Source organism: Heterocephalus glaber, unplaced genomic scaffold (assembly GCF_053883595.1).
Source record: "Heterocephalus glaber isolate CG9 unplaced genomic scaffold, H.glaber_assembly_v1.0 deba00001472, whole genome shotgun sequence".
Taxonomy (NCBI): domain Eukaryota; kingdom Metazoa; phylum Chordata; class Mammalia; order Rodentia; family Bathyergidae; genus Heterocephalus; species Heterocephalus glaber.
This window is the reverse complement of record NW_028258315.1, coordinates 65,000,263-65,016,724: the sequence shown is the minus strand read 5'-3', so window position 1 is coordinate 65,016,724 and position 16,462 is coordinate 65,000,263. Positions and strand designations below refer to the sequence as shown.

The following is a 16,462-nucleotide window of genomic DNA, read 5'->3' as shown; positions in this document are numbered from 1 at the left end:
AAGGCTCAAAGGTTCCTATTGCTTCGGCCTCCCGAGGAGCTGGGACTATAGATAGGCACCACAGTGCACTGCCGAAGATGATTTTTTATTTTTATTTATTTTTCTTTTTTTAAATAACTATTATCAAACACACACACATACAAAAAATTAAAACCATTCAAAGAAGAACAATGCAAGGGGAAAAAACTACAATAATATTCTCAACCAAAACAAAACTGAAAAGCACTTAAACATTTTTCCATATAACTTAAAAAAGCATCTCAAGCACCAACAAGACACCAGAGGATGTGATTTATTTCAGAAAGGTCCCCAAAACCAACATTGAACAAATAATGATCTGGAAAAAAACTCCAGTTAGTTAGCAGATTCCACATAAGGCAAACTTCTCCCGAATTTAAATTTTTTTTTTTTTTTTTTGGTACCTGGGATCGAACTCCGGTCCTTGCACTTGCGAAGCAGGTGGCGGAACCACTGAGCTAAATCCCTGGCCCTGCCTAATTTAAATTTTGATACAGTCATATGACACGCAGTGGAAACACAATCGGAGAAATATGTTATTAGGCCATTTCATCCATGTGTATCCTTAATTACATTTTCAGTTTCTCACACTAGAGAAACTATTCAGTATTTACACATATGTAGAAGATGATTTTTTTAAAAAGCATTGCTCCATTGTTTTTCATTTGGACTATTAGTGTTGGGAAGTCTAGTGCCATTCTGCTTCTCTTTCTGTTTTGAAGACAGGGTCTTTCTGTTTTTGTCTCGTCTGAAATAGGGCAAATATCCTTTTGTATGGATTTCTTCATGCATTGTGCTTGATGTTCACCGGATACTTTTTAAGTTTGAAGACTTATGTGCTTAAGTTCTTGAAAACTTTTAGACAATTTCTTTGATATTGGTCTTTGTTCTTTTTCTCTTCTGAAACTCCAGTTCACTTGTGTCTTCTATATAGACTCTTTTTCCCTCTTTATATTCTATTTTTATCTTTTGTCCTACTTTTGGAGAGTAGTTTATCCAGTTCTTAAACTGAATTTTTAATTTTGACTATCCTATTTTTTAAATTTCCTAGATCTATTTGTTATTGTCTTTGCTTTTTCATAGCATTGTTTGATTATAGATATGTATCTTTTATCTTCTGAGAATGATATAGATTATAAAATTTTGATCTTTTTCTCTTAATCTTTATTGACTTTGTTTTTTCTAAGTTTTATGGTTTTGGCTCTTTTTTTACTTTGGAGACTTTCTTTTCAAAATTGAGTGCTCTGGGCTATCATTTAAGGGTGAGGCACTAAAAATCTGATGCTATGTAGAAGTAGCAAGTGACACACTAGGCTTACTGTTACCGTTAGGTGATAGGCTGTAAATTTGCTTTGTTGTTGGAGAATATACAAACATGTCAGTAATTAGAAGTCTTTTATAGCGGTCACTCAATTTTCCAGAGAAACATTCTGTTTTGGAAAGGAGTGAGGAGTTGTAATTCTACTAGCAACAACTTTTTTTTCAGTACCGGGATTGAACTTGACCTTGTACTTGCAAGGTAGGTGTGGTGCCACTGAGCTAAATCCCAGAACTCTTACCATCAACTTCAAAAAGCAGTGCTGAGGAAGTGGACTGGGGTCTTCCACTGAACTATGCATAAGTATCACACTCTCTCGTTAGCCACACATGCCCTTTATCCCTAATTCACTGTATTTAGTTTGTTCAGTCTGAACCCACATTACCCCAGAAAATAAACCTCTGGTTCTTTATTGGCTATATTGAGAGGAACAGGAGATCTGGGGATATTTTAGCCAATCTTCCTGTTTTTGGTCCTGCCTCTTCACTTCTAGATTTGTATATACCTTTTGGTTTAAGCCCTGAACTCTTTCCAGGATTTTGGGGATGAAAATAGGCTTGCTTCTTCTCATTAGCATTTCTTTCTTTAGGTCTGTGAGGTTGTAAGCTCAGCCACAGCTGTGCTGAATTCTTTAGGAGTTTTTCATTCACTTTCAATCTGCTGAAAATTAGTTTTTAACTCTTTGAGTGGGGTTGGTGGGGAGAAAGATAGAAACATATGGTTCATCTGCCACATTTAACTGGAAATTTTCTTAAATTACTTTTGGATGAGTGGATTTCATTATATTGAAGGACTTTTTTTTGCTTTTGTTTGGTACCGGGGATCGAACTCGGGACCTTGCTCTTGTGCGGCAGGCGCTGGAACCACTGAGCTAAATCCCCGGCTCATTGAAGGACTGTTTTTGAGAGGCATTTGTTACATAAGAGCAGTATTTCATTTCTGTCACTACTATCTTAGACATCAGGATAAGAAAGGTAGTTTAAGAAGGACATAATGAAAAGCTAATAATTTTGATAACTAAAATATAAAGATTATATGAAGAATTGACTCCAAGTTACTATAACCATTCTTTTATAACTAGGATGTCAAATTGGTTTGGCAGTGACTTTTAGCAGTGTTGTGATGAGGATTCTGTGGCTGTGTAGATTATCCATAGGTGTGGAGGGAAGGAATGAAATGAATCATGTGTTTGTTACGCTTATGCAAATGTAACATTTCATCTGTATGGCATAATTTGAGAATCAGAAAATAGGTCAAAAGGCCTATGACCAGTGAAAAATGTGAATGTCACCAATTTTGTAATCTATTTTTAATGTTAATTCATAAGAAAACATTTTGAAATCATTTAGAACTTTTTCATGCTCATTTTGTATACAGTTCCAATAAATATAGTTATCCAATTTCTAAACTAGTAGCAGGCTAGAATGGGTGAATACTTACTGTAAGTAGCATATTGATAGGAATGACAACAAACCTAGAAAATGTTAAATGATGTTCAGTTTCTTTTTATCTTAGAAAACTAATCAGTTGATCAGCTTTAGAAAGTTATAGATTCAAAACATTTAAGCCTCACTGATACTTGAAAAGGCGTGGAGATATACATTCATATCTCTGACTATCACTATTGTAAAATGATTCTTTCCATGAAATTCCCAGGTAATACAGCCCATTATGGGCTGATTAACATAATACTGACTTTATTTATTTATTTGTTTATTAACTGTATATCCTTTTATTGGTACATTTTAGGTATTCAATATAATGACATTCATCATTGGAAATTTGCACCTTTACATAGTCTCTCTTGGTTCTATTTTTTCCCATTTCCCCTACCCTCCCTTCAACCCCTCCATCCCTCCCTATTTACAAAGACTGTTTCCTTTTTTTCATTTTCTCATATTAATTCCCTTCTCTTCTTTCCTTTCCCCTACAATACTGACTTTAATATGGAACTTCTTAGTAATGTGAATATCTAAAATTTGTTTGCTATGTTTAGATTGTGTTTTTCAATTTGAGATTGATGCTTTTTTAATTCTAATTTTTTGATATAGTTAAAAACATTAAATTAATTTGAAGTGTTCTGGATTGAGTTGAAGGCCATGTTTTCCAACTTTGTTCTTGTAAAGAGAACAAGGTATGGTGAACCTTTGTCCTCTAGATATTTCTTAACAGTAGGACACAAAGCCTCCCTGATCCACTCAAGAGAAAAGTACTTTTGTTACCCAAGCTCTTGCATTACATCTGCACATGACCTCTAGCCTATTCTTCATGACTTTATGCCATACAGATACTCTAAGGGTCTCAGAATGACAAACCAAGAGAGGCTTTATCTTGAGGTCACCACTTGGCATTGGCATGTAGCAATAAGGTTAGCCTATCCTTCATAGGCTTGTGGCCTGGCATTTTCTTCTCTTCCTGGGTAATTATGTTCTCCTTGGCATTTTTTTTTTTCCAGAAAAGGCCAGTTTAATTACAGTTGAAAACTTGATGAGAGCAAAAGCCATTTCCCTGTATCATCGTTTTGAAATGGTGTATGTAATTTTCAGCAGCCCTTTTATCAACATTGGCTGCTTCACCATGACTAGTTATGTTATGAAACTCAGTTCTTGCTTTAAAATTGTGAAACTATTCCTTACTGGCACAAAATGTTTCACCATTATCATTCATTGATGGATTATCCTTTATGAGATCTGCATTTATAGCCCTAGCTTTTTCACAAATTATAGACTCAAATAGGCTATAATCTGCCATCTGCCTTTCATTTATCCACATGAGTAGTAGCCTTTCTATCTCATCTAACACTGTTGATTATGAATTACTAATTTTTTTTTTTTTTGGTACGGGGGATCGAACTCGGCTCTTTGCGCCTGTGCAGCAGGCAGTGAAACCACTGAGCTAAATCCCTGGCCCATGACTTACTAATTTGAATAACACTTTTAGCAACACTAGTTTCCTTATACAAATCTTTGTAAGATTGTTGAGAATGGTAGGTTTTGATGTACTGTACATATTAGTGAGATTGGTGACATGAACGCCACTCTCATATTTCTCCACAGTTTCCTTCTTCTTTTTGATTGTGATTGTTTTCTTTACCTTCCCTTCCTTCCTTAGCTTCTTTTCTAGCTTTTTTGGGCCATTTTGATGGAAGTAATTGTAGCGATTGTATAAACCACTGACTAAAATCATATCCACAAACACATGCATCTAGGCTTAGACTGATGTTTTTGTATGCTTACATATGCTTTTCTGGCATTGCAAGTCTTTATTTTACAGCTGCACAAATGGCATTCAGGTCATAACTCAAGACTTTGGTTGTAAGTTAAAACTAAAATTTGTAACCCCAGTTGATTGTATGTGAGGCAGGTCATAGCTCAAGGGTCCATTGTATAAAACAAAAGTACATTGTGAGGGCACAAGGTGGGCTACTCTGAAGAGGTATGTAGCGAGCTCTTTATGGAATCTATATCCTTTTATGTATTACACACATCATGTGTTCTTGTGAGAAATCCACACACTGGTTCCTGAGAATTCTTTGGCACATGTGTCCTGGGATAGGGTCACTCTTACCGACCTAACCAACTTTGCCATACCCTGCCTTCTTTCCTTATTTCCCCCAGAGAGACACAAATATTCATAATGCTCTATGGGTTGCTGAGAGAGTGGAGGTCTCTGTCTTCTATAGCTTCTGGCTGGAAGGGTTTGTAGACCCTACCTGCTAGGGATTATGTGTTCTCCAACTACCATGGGGTATTGTGGCTCACTGACTGGGTTGAAGAAAGTAATACCTATCAGAAGACAATGAGAAAAGAGTTAGTGACTGTTGGGCTGCCTGTTTGATGGAAGAAAGAAATTTTACTATTAGCCCAAATATGAGGAGCAGGTTAGATCTCCACACTTTCTGTAGAGGAGAATGTATATCAGAGAGGAATATCAGATAAATTACCATGAGATGGAGACCCATGGCCTTAGTAAGATCCTGTTTACTGATCTGTAACAGCACAGGAGTCTTGCTTTTGGAAGAGCATTCACAAGTCTTCCAGAGGCTCACAGTAGTAACATTTTCCTTTTGGGTAGTGTTCTTTACATAGTTCAGATGTAACTGGCTTTATTCTAGAAAGATGAATCCAGTTATCTATCTCTGCTACTTTTACTGCAGTAGGTGTGGCAAGGATCACTGAAAAGGGGCCCTTCCATTTTAGCTTTAACTGGTCTCGGGGAGTCCCTTCTCTCCAAGTTTTTATGAGCACTTGCTCTCCAGGTGGACACTATGTAGTTCCCCTGGGCCAGGAGTTGACAGTACATACATGTGGATAGCCTATTGTACTTGTCCCAGATTGATAAGGTATTGTGAGAGTCTCTGGATCTATTATCATATCAGAGGATAGAAATAGCCTTCTTAAAACATCTCAAATGGGCTCAAATTTAGTCCAGTTCTGGGAAGGTATGAACCCTCATGAGCACTATTGGCAGTAATTGATGTTTCTTGACAAAGTTTTACCAGTGCTCACTTTAGGGTCTTGGTTGGCTCTGTACCTTTCCGGAAGACTGAGGTCGCTAGGTGGAATGAAGATGGTACTTTATTCCTAAAGCCTGTGCCACTTTCAGAGTTATTTGAGAGGTAAAAGTAGGCCCATTGTCACTCTGGAGAGACTGGGGTAGTCCAAATTGGGGGATGATTTCTTTAAGAAGCATCTTGACTACCTCCATAGCCTTTTCTGAATGGGTAAGAAAGGCTTCAATCCAGCTTGTAAAGGTATCAATTAGGACCAATATTTGTTTAAACTTCCACATAATGGCATGTGGGTGAAGTCTAATTGCCAGTCTTCCCCACGGTATGTCCCTCTCTTTTGTACAGGTTCTAATAAAGGAGGTGCTATGGGCTTGCCTAGGTTTTTAGAGACACAAAGTGGGCAAGTTTTGCAGACCTGTCTGGTGGTCTCTGCTAGTCCTAGTCCTATGAAAACTCAAGTGACCATTTCCAATGTAGCATCTCTTCCCAAGTGGAAAAAATCATGAAGTGTTTTTATAGCCTTCCGCTGTGTCCCTTGAGGAAGGACCAGTTTGTTTCCTAAATACTGCAAGGGCTCCCTTTTAATTCCCCCTAGTCCTAAGGCCCATTTACCTCTTGGGAAGTGTAGACTGGTTTTAATAGTTCCTTAGGAACTGGGATTAAGGCTAAAGTCATAAGGGGCTGTAAGGCTGGCCATTTTGCTTCTCTGTCAGACTTTTGACTTCCCAGGGATTTCAGACATATCTATTTGGTGACCTTTACAATGCATGACTGTGACCTGCATGGGAAGATGGACAGCTTCTACTGAGTTGTAGAATTTCCTGCTTGTGCTTTATAGATGATTTCTTATTAATTAGCCTCTTTCTTTCCAGATTGCTGCATGAACATGTAACACCAGAAAGGAATATTTGGAGTCTGTATAGCTATTTAACTTTTTGCTTTTTCCTAATATCAGTGCCTGTTTAAGAGCTATTAGTGCTGTCTTTTGAGCAGAGGTTCCTGGGGGAAAAGGTTCACCCATTGTGAACTGACAAGTGCATAACTTGCCTTTCAATGTCCTTCTTGGACATAGCTGTTTCCATCAGTGAACCATACCTCCTCAGGCTCTTAGAGGGGCAACTCACTGACGACTGCTTGCTTGGATAGGTCTGGGAGATTGCTTGTTCAAAAGAGTGGCTAAGTTCTGGGCCTTGTAGGCATCAAAGAGGCAAGATTAAGAGTAGTGCAAGTTTTTATAATAACCTTAGGAGGTCTAAGAGCATGGCCTGATACATGATAAGCTGTTCCCCTGTTAACCACAAATAACCTTTTGTCTCCAGAGTAGCTATGACCTGATGGGGAGTCAGGACTTCTGGTCTCTGTCGTAAAGTTAACTTGCAGCTTTCTTGGTTAGTGTAGCTGTAAGCTGCTATTGCTTTCAGGCAGGGTGGCCATCCATCTAACTTTTTTGAAAAGTAGGCCACTGGGATCTTATTCTAGCCTTGGGTCAAAACTCCTAAAACAATTTCTCTCTTTTCTGATATGTAGAGGAAGAAGAGTTTTCTTAAGTCAGGCATTCCCAGTGCTGGAGCCCGAGTAAGGGTATGTTTTATTTTTCCTAAAGGGATTGTCAATCATTTTTTGTCCATCCTAGAGGCATAAACTCAGGGTCTTTGGCAGCCTCATATAAAGGCTTTGCTAATAGTCCAGAATTAGTAGCAAGATCCTACAAAAGCCAGCCATTGCCGAGAAGGAATGGAGCTGTTGTTTGGTGGGAGGAAGCTCAAGAACACAGCCTGGATCTAGTCCCTGGCCAGCTGTGGTTCTCCAGGTGTAAGGATATATCCCAGATATCGAACGTTTTGGAGAGATATCTGAGCCTTTTCTTTGGAGACTTTATATCCCTTATTAGCTAGAAAGTTGAGAGTTTATATAGTATTATAGTTGGATAACTCCTGAGTTAGGCTGCAAACTAGAATATGGTCTACATGCTGTAGGATAGTTCCCTGTTTAAACTTTAGATTTCTTAAGTCTTTCTGTAATGCCCGAGCAAAAATGCGAAGATTATCTCTACTCCCCTGTGGAAACTGTCTGAATATATTGTTGCTTTTCTCTTGAAATAGGATTTTCTCATTCAAAGGCAAACAGAAATTGGGAGTCTAGATGTAGGGGAATGGGAAAAAGTGCATCTTTTAAATCTAAGAGTGAGAACCAAGTGGTGTCCCCTAGAATTTGGGAGAGAATTATATATGGATCTGCCACTAGAGTGATTGATTGGACTGACAACTTCATTAATGTGGCAGAGGTCTTGTACCATGTTATATTCTTCTGAGGGCTCTGTTACATGGAGACTGGGAGTATTCCAAGGGGACTGACAAGGCTTTACAAGGCCTTATTTGAGAAACCTGTCTATGAAGTGGTTTCCAGGTTCTTTCCATCTTGAACAAAGAATTGAGCAAAACAAAAATGGCAGCAAAGTTTCACATTGTTTGAGGTAGGAAAAATTAAAAGTGAAGGGTAAGGGAGAAACTGGCCCTGCAGAGTGAACTTGGGCCAAGAAAAAGAGAGGAAAAATGAAAATACAAATATAAAACACCCTACGCACAGGACAGTCTACTGTGAAGAGGCATGATAGTGAGCTCTTTATGGCATTTGTGTCCTTTTATTTATTCCACACATCATGAGTTCTCGAGAGGAGTGCACATACAGATTCCTGAGAATTATTTGGTGCATGTGTCCTGGTGTGTGGTTATACTCCCCCAATCAGCTTTGCCATGCCCTGCCTTCCTGCCTCAATAAGACTTGTGAACTAACCCAGATTTTTGGAGTATGAACCCTGGCAAGCCAAGTAAGCATTCTGAACTTCTAATTTTTAGGAGATTATGATAACATCTATATTGCTCACCTTGCAGTTTGGTTACAAGGGTCAAAAATGATAAGTTATCTGAAAATAATTATAGAGCATTAACTTATTTAACAGTACTTGAAATGTGCTATGCTAGGTCTTACATTTGCCTCGAAGGGCACATTAGTCCCTGTACCATGGGACTAAGTACATCCAGTGTGATGCTAGTATACACAAGGTGTTGTGGCACATAGGAAAACATTTGGAGAGGATTAGCATGACATCTGAGTTAGTCTTGATGGGTAATGAAAACCAGTGGAACACTGACAGAGAATTCAAAGCTTATTCCTAAAGGTGAATGGATGTTTTCTAATGTTGCTAAGAGGTCACCATGGCTTTTCTGCCGGATAATTCAGTTACTTCAGAGTTCTGTACATCAGAAATCTGGCAAAAAGCCTGGAAGTCTGACTTCAAATTTGAGACTAATCAACCTGTTTGTTTCAATAAAATTTAAATCTTTTTATATCTTGAAATGAGGATAGCCCATCAAAGATCTGGGTACCTGGGACAACTGCTGAAGTACAGTTTGTTCATTATGCAGTGTTTTATTCTTTACAGTCTTATCAGTTCTCTCATATGATCCTCACTCTTGCAACTCCAGAGTCACCAAGCATTTTTCCAGGTTGTTTGAATTTTCTGAGGACAGTGTTTTTTTGTGGTTTTTTTTGGTACTGGAGATTGAACTCAGGTCCTTGCGCTTGCGAGGCAAGAGGCGGAGCCACTGAGCTAAATCCCCGGCCCCTGACAGTGTGTTTTAGAACCTAGTCTTCAACTTTGTAAACCCCATCACTTGATTTTGTCAGTTTATCCAGAGTTGATGGGGCCTTCTGATTAGATTCACATGAGACCAAGTTGTTAAATCTAGCATCAGTTTTAAAAATACACAGTAGGGTAGATATACTTTTCAGGTGATAAGAGCTTGCTGTCAAGGGTAGCCATTTCCTGGCCTTTGGACATTTGGAAAGCTAAATTCATAATCCAGAAATTACTTAGACATGATGAAATGATAACAGGGAGAGTTGGTTAGGAGGTATTTATTATAGTCTAGTAGTGCTAATTAATTTCCTAATGTTTTACTCCAGTAGTTTTTTTTTGATTAGAGAGTTTACATGTAACCACTTGTAAGTAAATACAACTAGAGTTTCTTCCCTCCTATTGACAGCCTTTGAAGTGTCCCTAGCCTTTGAAGCTGATATGGTTTAAAAATTATGGTTCCAGGTGTGGGAAGGGACATTATTATTATTATTATTTTTTGATACTGGGGATCGAACTCAGAACCTTGTGCTTTCGAGGCAGGAGCAGTGCCACTGAGCTAAATCCCCGGCCTGGGAAGGGACATTATTAAATGTCCCTCAACCTTAATGAAAGTGGTTTCCGAAGTACTCTGAATGTTTGAAATTTAATTTCAGCCCTGGAATAAACACTGTCCTGTGACTGTGCTTTCCCATCCCATGACTTTTAGTTACACATTTTCCAGACATTGAAACCATTGATAAGGATTTAGTTTTATGTCACATTCAACTATTTTGTTTAAATTTTTAAGCCTGCCTGCCTCCTTCCCTCCCTTTCTCTCTCTCTCTTTCTCTCCCTTTCTCTCTCCCTTTCTCTCTCTCTCTCTCTCTCTCTCTCGTACCCAGAGCCCTTTGCACCTTTGAGCTACATTCTCAACTCTTTTTAAAGTTTTACTTCTATTTGAGACAAGGGTTAGACTTAAACTTCTGATCCTCCTGCCTGAACCTTCCAGAGTGCTGGAATTGCAGTGCTACCTTGGTTCACAAACACTTTTGTTTGCAAACAGTTTGTTTGGCAAACAGAAGCTTTTGGCAATTTTTTTTTTTTGTTTGCAAACTCTGCATTGGATGACAAACACAACTGTGGCCATCTTTCCCACACAAACACAAAGATTTGTCAATTCCATCTTTGAGGTCCATCTTTGTGAGATTTTCCACACAAACACAAATTTAACCATCTTTTCCAAAATTCTAGAACAAATTAAATTAGTGAACCAAAGGACCATTGTACTTAGATGTCATGCCTGCTTAAGTCCTTATTCTTCTTGTTTTGTCTTGGGTGGTAGAGGATAGCTTATTCTTTAAGGTGACTTCTGCACATAGCTCATTTCAGTTTACCATCTTAGTGTTCTGGTTCATCTTTTAGAAGGGTGTATGTGTGTGTGTGTGTGTGTCTGTGTGTTGAGATCCTTGGTTGACAGCAACAGAATTCACTCTGGCCGTATAAGCAGAAAAAAATTTATTAAAAAATATTTTGTAGCTGATAGAATTTCCTTGACAGTTCTGTACTCTGGGTTACATCTAGCCTCCTTGGGAAGACTGCTGTGATAAAAATATTGCAATTGCCTTAGCTTGACAGAGGCATTGCACCTTCCACTGCACAGCTGTGTCTGTGTGGCTGTGTGAAGCTCTGTCCCTGTGTTCACCAAATGATGAACTTTTTTTGTTGTTGTTACCAGGAATTGAACTTGGGACCTTGCCTTTGCGAGGCAGGTGACAGTGCCCTGAGCTAAATCCCAGGCCCACCAAATGATGCACTTTAATTTTGCACATGTGTTTTCTTGCACTGCTCATTTATGACTCATAGCTCCTGTAGGTGTTTGGTGTAGCTCAAGTTACCTGCCCTAGATTAAAAGAAGACTGAGTTAGTGGGTTTTCTGAGTTCTGATTTATGGATTTATTAAGAGCTGTTTATAGAAAAAAGATTAAGCTTTATCATGTTTTGTAGATGTTTTTAACCTACTCCCAATTAAACTGTTCCTTCAAATTACTGCTTTTGAAATAAAAATTTCTTTCCTATTCAGAGATTAAAGAAATAGATTATTGTATTTTTGTATATCAGTTAAAAACATTTAAATGTTTAATATAATTTAAGTATGAAATAGGATCTGATTGATGACCCACATTTGGGTGACTGCTTATCCCAACACCATTTTTTGAACATTTGTCCCAATGTGAAATGTTATATTTATCGTAAACTAAATATGTACTTTATGTGTGTTTGTATATATGTATACTATTTCTCATGACCTCATATTTCTAGCCTAACCACAGCAGTATGTATACAGATTTGTATACAGTATGTATACAGATCAGTTTCATTTGTTCATTCATTCAACAGCTATTAAATCCCTTTTGTGTACAGCTGTGTAGACTCTTCATTTCAGTGTAAGGTGAGGTCAGATCTATTTTGTTACAGGTATGGGGGAGTCTTGAAATTTTGGCTTTATACTTTTATGGTTTTTTGTTTGTTTGTTTGTTTGTTTAGCTCACATTAGAGTATATCTCAGACCTCTACTTTAACTATTGGGTCCTTTCTTCTGAGGTTTTTGTGTTGAGCATTGTTATGGTCAGGGTGTCTTTCACATAGCAGTATCCAGCTGTGCCAGTAGGTTGAAAGAAAGACTTGATTGGAGAAGTAGAGAGATGCTGTTTGTCTATGCATTTATAGTATTAAATGTTTAAGAAACTTCAGAGATGGAATTGACAATCTTTTATTTTTACACTTGATCTTATCCAAAAGGCCAAGAAGCAATGACAGTCTTTTTTTTGGTACTGGGGATCGAACTCAGGACCTTGCGCTTGAGAGGCAGGCAGTGGAACCACTGAGCTAAATCCCCAGCCCAATGACAATCATTTTAATAAAGGTTAAATTTTGGAATCATTTTGTTTTACAGAAAAATTGCCCAGATAGTATTGATTCCATATACCTCTCACCTAGCTTCAGTTTTCCCTAATATTAGCATCTTATATTACCATCACAACTTTATATACAAAGTGATATAGCCCTCAAAAATTTCATTTAGCTAAGATTATAGTTCTCTTATTGGTGGGAAAGCCAGGCTGAAGACCAAGTAGATAGCCTGGGTCTTTTAGTTGATTACATTTTAGCTATTCTTTTATGCTTTTTTTTCACTGAGTTCTTGGGCATGGACTGAGAGGAGAATTACTTAGTCATGGTCAATATAATATTCTAATTTATACAATAATTTTAAAATCTAGGCTTCCTCCAATTCTTCAACACCAACAGGAACTAGGAGCACGACATCTACATTTACAGAGCAACTTGATGAAGTTATTCCCAATAGAGAGGTAAGTTTGAAATTTCTTTTATAATATGCTTCTCACAAGAAGGTATCCTAAAATGTAATTGTACTATTGATAACAAAAATGGGAAATTATTTTGACAGGGTAACTATTTAATTCCTTGGTTTTTTTTGTTTTTTGGTACTGAGGATCGAACTCAGGTCCTTGCGCCTGCACAGCAGGCGACAAAACCACTGAGCTAAATCCCCGGCCCTCGGTATTTTTATTATAGTACAGTAACATAGTCTTTTTTTTCCTTGCAAGCAGAAATTATACTTATGTAAAGTGTTTTTTTGAGAACCTTAATTTGAGAAGATATGTACTCTATATTTAATATTTGAAGGTTTCAGAATAATTTGATAATTCATTCAATATAGTCTCATATGGGAAAAAGACATGTTGTTTTCAAGCTGGTGAGTTGAAGATGGAAAAGTGACTTGACTGATTCTATGTAGCTAGCAGCTGGTACCAAAACTCATTTTTTTTTCAGTATTTTTTTTTCTTTCTATGAAGTGTAACAAATAAAAAGGATAATATGTAAATATAAATCTGAATTATTATGTAGTGATTCTCCATGTTACCACCACCTAGGTCAAGAAAAGGAATACTACCAGCACTTTAGTGTTTCCTTCCACTGAAAGCTTACAACCATCCTGAATTTTTTATATTTGCTTCCTTTCTTTTCTTTATAGTTTTGCTTTCTAAATGTAAACATTACAGTTAAAAAATTTGATTTGTCTCAAGTGTATGCTACTGTGAACATTATTGTGCATTCCTTTTGGTACACATATACCTATATTTCTTTCTTTTTTTTTTTTTTTTTGGTACTGGAGATTGAACTTGGGACCTTGTGCTTGCGAGGCAGGAGGCGGAACCACTGAGCTAAATCCCCGGCCCCTATACCTGTATTTCTGTTTGCATATACTTTGGAATAGAATCATTGACTCGAACATAACTAGTTTCAAGATTTTAGAAGATAATGCCAATTGTATTCCTGAATAGTGATAGAAATTTTCCTTCCCAGCTATGTGTGATGGAGCACACATGTAATCTCAGCACTCTGGGAGGCTGAATCAAGAGGATTGAAAGTTCCAGTCCACCATGGGCAACTTGGACCCTGTCTCAGAGTTTAAAGAAAAAAAAAAAAAAGGCTGGGGATGTATGTAGCTCAGTGCAAAAGCCTCTGCTTCAATCCCCAGTACCACAAAAAAAGAAAATTTACTTTCCCACTAGGAATTCATGAAAGTTATTATTGCTCTGTACTCCTGTTAGTCTTTAATTTTAGCTGTTCTGATAAGTATATAGTCTTTTGTTACAGTTTTAATTTGAATTTCTCTGATGGCTAAGATTGAATTTTTCATCTGTTCCTTGGCTATTTGATTTATTCTTTTATGAACTTCTCAAATATCCTGCCCATTTTTCTATTGGATTGTCTTTTTCATACTGCTTGGTAGGTTTTTTGTTTGTTTATTTGTTTTTTGATTTGTATCTCTCTCTCTTCCTTTGGTGGTGCTGGTGATTGGACTTAGGACCTTGTGGATACTAAACACATACTTTATACATTCATTTGGAGAAATGCTGTATATTGGCTTTTGGTTTTTTGTTTTTGTTTTTTTTTTGGTACTGTGTATTGAACTCGGGTCCTTGCCCTTGCGCAGCAGGCAGTGAAACCACTGAGCTAAATCCCCGGCCCAGAAATGCTGTATATTACAAATCAAATTTTATAACTTTGTAGTATTACAAATAGTGCTATCACTGACCTACACCCCCAGCACCTAGGAGTTCTTTTTTTGTTGTTGTTAAATTCTTTTATTAGTACATTGTAGGTATACAACACAATTACATTTCTCATTTCTCATTTTTTCCCCATTCCTAGCCCTCCCTTCACCCCCTCCACCCTTCCCTATTTACAAAAGTCCTTTTTTTATATTGGGTAGATAGGAGTTCTTTATCAAATATGTTTTGTACAGAGCTTCTTCTACTCTGTGGCTTGCATTTCTTTTAGTATTGTCTTTGATGAACAGAAGTTCTTAGTTTTACTATACTCTCCAGTTCATCAAGATTTAATTTGATGGCTAATTTTTGTTAAAGAATTCTTTTCTTACTGAAAAGTATTTTCCTGTATTGTTTTGTTTTACTTTAATATTTATTCTAAACTCTGGAAATCATTTTTCAGTTTGTTGTGAGATAGAGATTAAGTTTTCTCTCCCATAATATGTCTATTTAGTTGTTCCATCTTTTTTATATTGCTTTGGGGTTTTTTGTTTGGTTTTGGTTTTTGTGTTTTGTTTTTTTTTTTGCAGTGCTGGGGGTTGAACACAAGGTCTTGTACATGGTAGGCCAGCATTCTACCACAGAGCTATGTTCCAAACTCCTGCTCTGTTTTTATTCAGAAACTAAGTGGGCATATTTGATTGGCTTTGTTTCTATGCTTCTATTCTGTTCCATGGTTTTGTCTTTGATCCAGTATCACAGTTTCTCAGTTACTATAGATATATATTTCTGCTTAGTAAAACAGATCCTCCTATCCTCTTTTTAAATATTTTGATTACTTTTATTCCTTTCCATATAATTCCATATGAGTCAGTTATTTAAGTTTCACAAAAACAAACTCAGAATAAAGCATGAACAAAACTTCTAAAAATTATGATTGAGATTGCACTGTTGTTTGTTTGGTTTGGTTTGGGTCCCCCCCACTCCAAGGTTGGCATCCCCACTGTTCGGTCAGGAATGTGCAACATTACCAAGTGCATTGATTCTATAGATTAGTTTGGAGAAAGTTTCTTTTACAAGTCAAAACTTATAACTCTTTTAGTATTGCAAATAGTGCTTTAGTGATCTTTGTGTATGTACATTTATAAAGCTTTTTTTTTTTTTGGTACTGGGGATCGAACTCAGGACTTTGCCCTTGTAGACAGGCGATGGCACCACTGAGCTAAATCCCCGGCCCTATAATGCTCTTCTTTTTTTTTTTTTTTGTATTAAATTCTTTTGTTCGTACATTGTAGGTATGCAACACAATTACATTTCTCATTGGGAATTGTACCTTTATACAATGCATCCTGGTTCTTATTTTTTCCCCATTCCTAGCCCTCCCCTCACGCCCTCCACCCTTCCCTATTTACAAAGACTTTATTTCCATTTTTTCCATTTCTCAGCATTTTTTCCTTTCCCTTCTTTCCTTTCCCCTGCCCCTCCCACTACCCCTACCCCTTTGGACCTTTTCTTCCTATTTTACATTATCGATTATTCATTCTAATCATTGGTACATTTTAGGTATACAATATAATGACATTCATCATTGGAAATTTGCACCTTTACATAGTCTCTCTTGGTTCTTATTTTTCACCCTTGCCCAGCCCTCCCTTCAACCCCTCCAGTCCTCCCTTTTTACAAAGATTTTGTTCCTATTTTTCCATTTTCTCATATTAATCCCATTCCCTTCTATCCTTTCCCCAGCCCTCCCACTTCCTTCCCCTTTGCCCCTTTTCTTCCTATTTCACATGACCTATTATACATTTAGTCCTTATTTACACTTTCTGTTTCTCACACCAGAGAAACTATTCGGTATCTACACATGTGTGTCCTATTTATTTCACTCAAGAGTATTGCCTCAATGTGCATCCACTTAGCTA

At 37.3% G+C, this 16,462-nt stretch overlaps 1 protein-coding gene and 1 non-coding gene across 14 annotated transcripts in view; one reads left to right on the top strand and one right to left on the bottom strand.

Moving 5' to 3' along the window:
* The window catches only part of Golga4 (golgin A4), a 126,009-nt gene that overhangs the window by 5,858 nt on the left and 103,689 nt on the right, over positions 1 to 16,462 (top strand). For all 13 annotated transcript variants that reach the window (XR_015439512.1, XM_087182078.1, XM_087182077.1 and 10 more), the window contains one exon: positions 12,744 to 12,833. Coding sequence is in view for 10 of the 13 variants with exons in the window: in XM_087182078.1 (XP_087038204.1) it covers positions 12,744 to 12,833 (90 nt within the window). In the remaining 3 variants the exon portion in view is untranslated. The remainder of the gene's footprint in view (positions 1 to 12,743; positions 12,834 to 16,462) is intronic.
* Positions 15,518 to 15,575, bottom strand: LOC147826385 (small nucleolar RNA SNORD55/SNORD39). Its single transcript, XR_015439645.1, has one exon. It is a non-coding gene; the product is annotated as a small nucleolar RNA SNORD55/SNORD39 (small nucleolar RNA).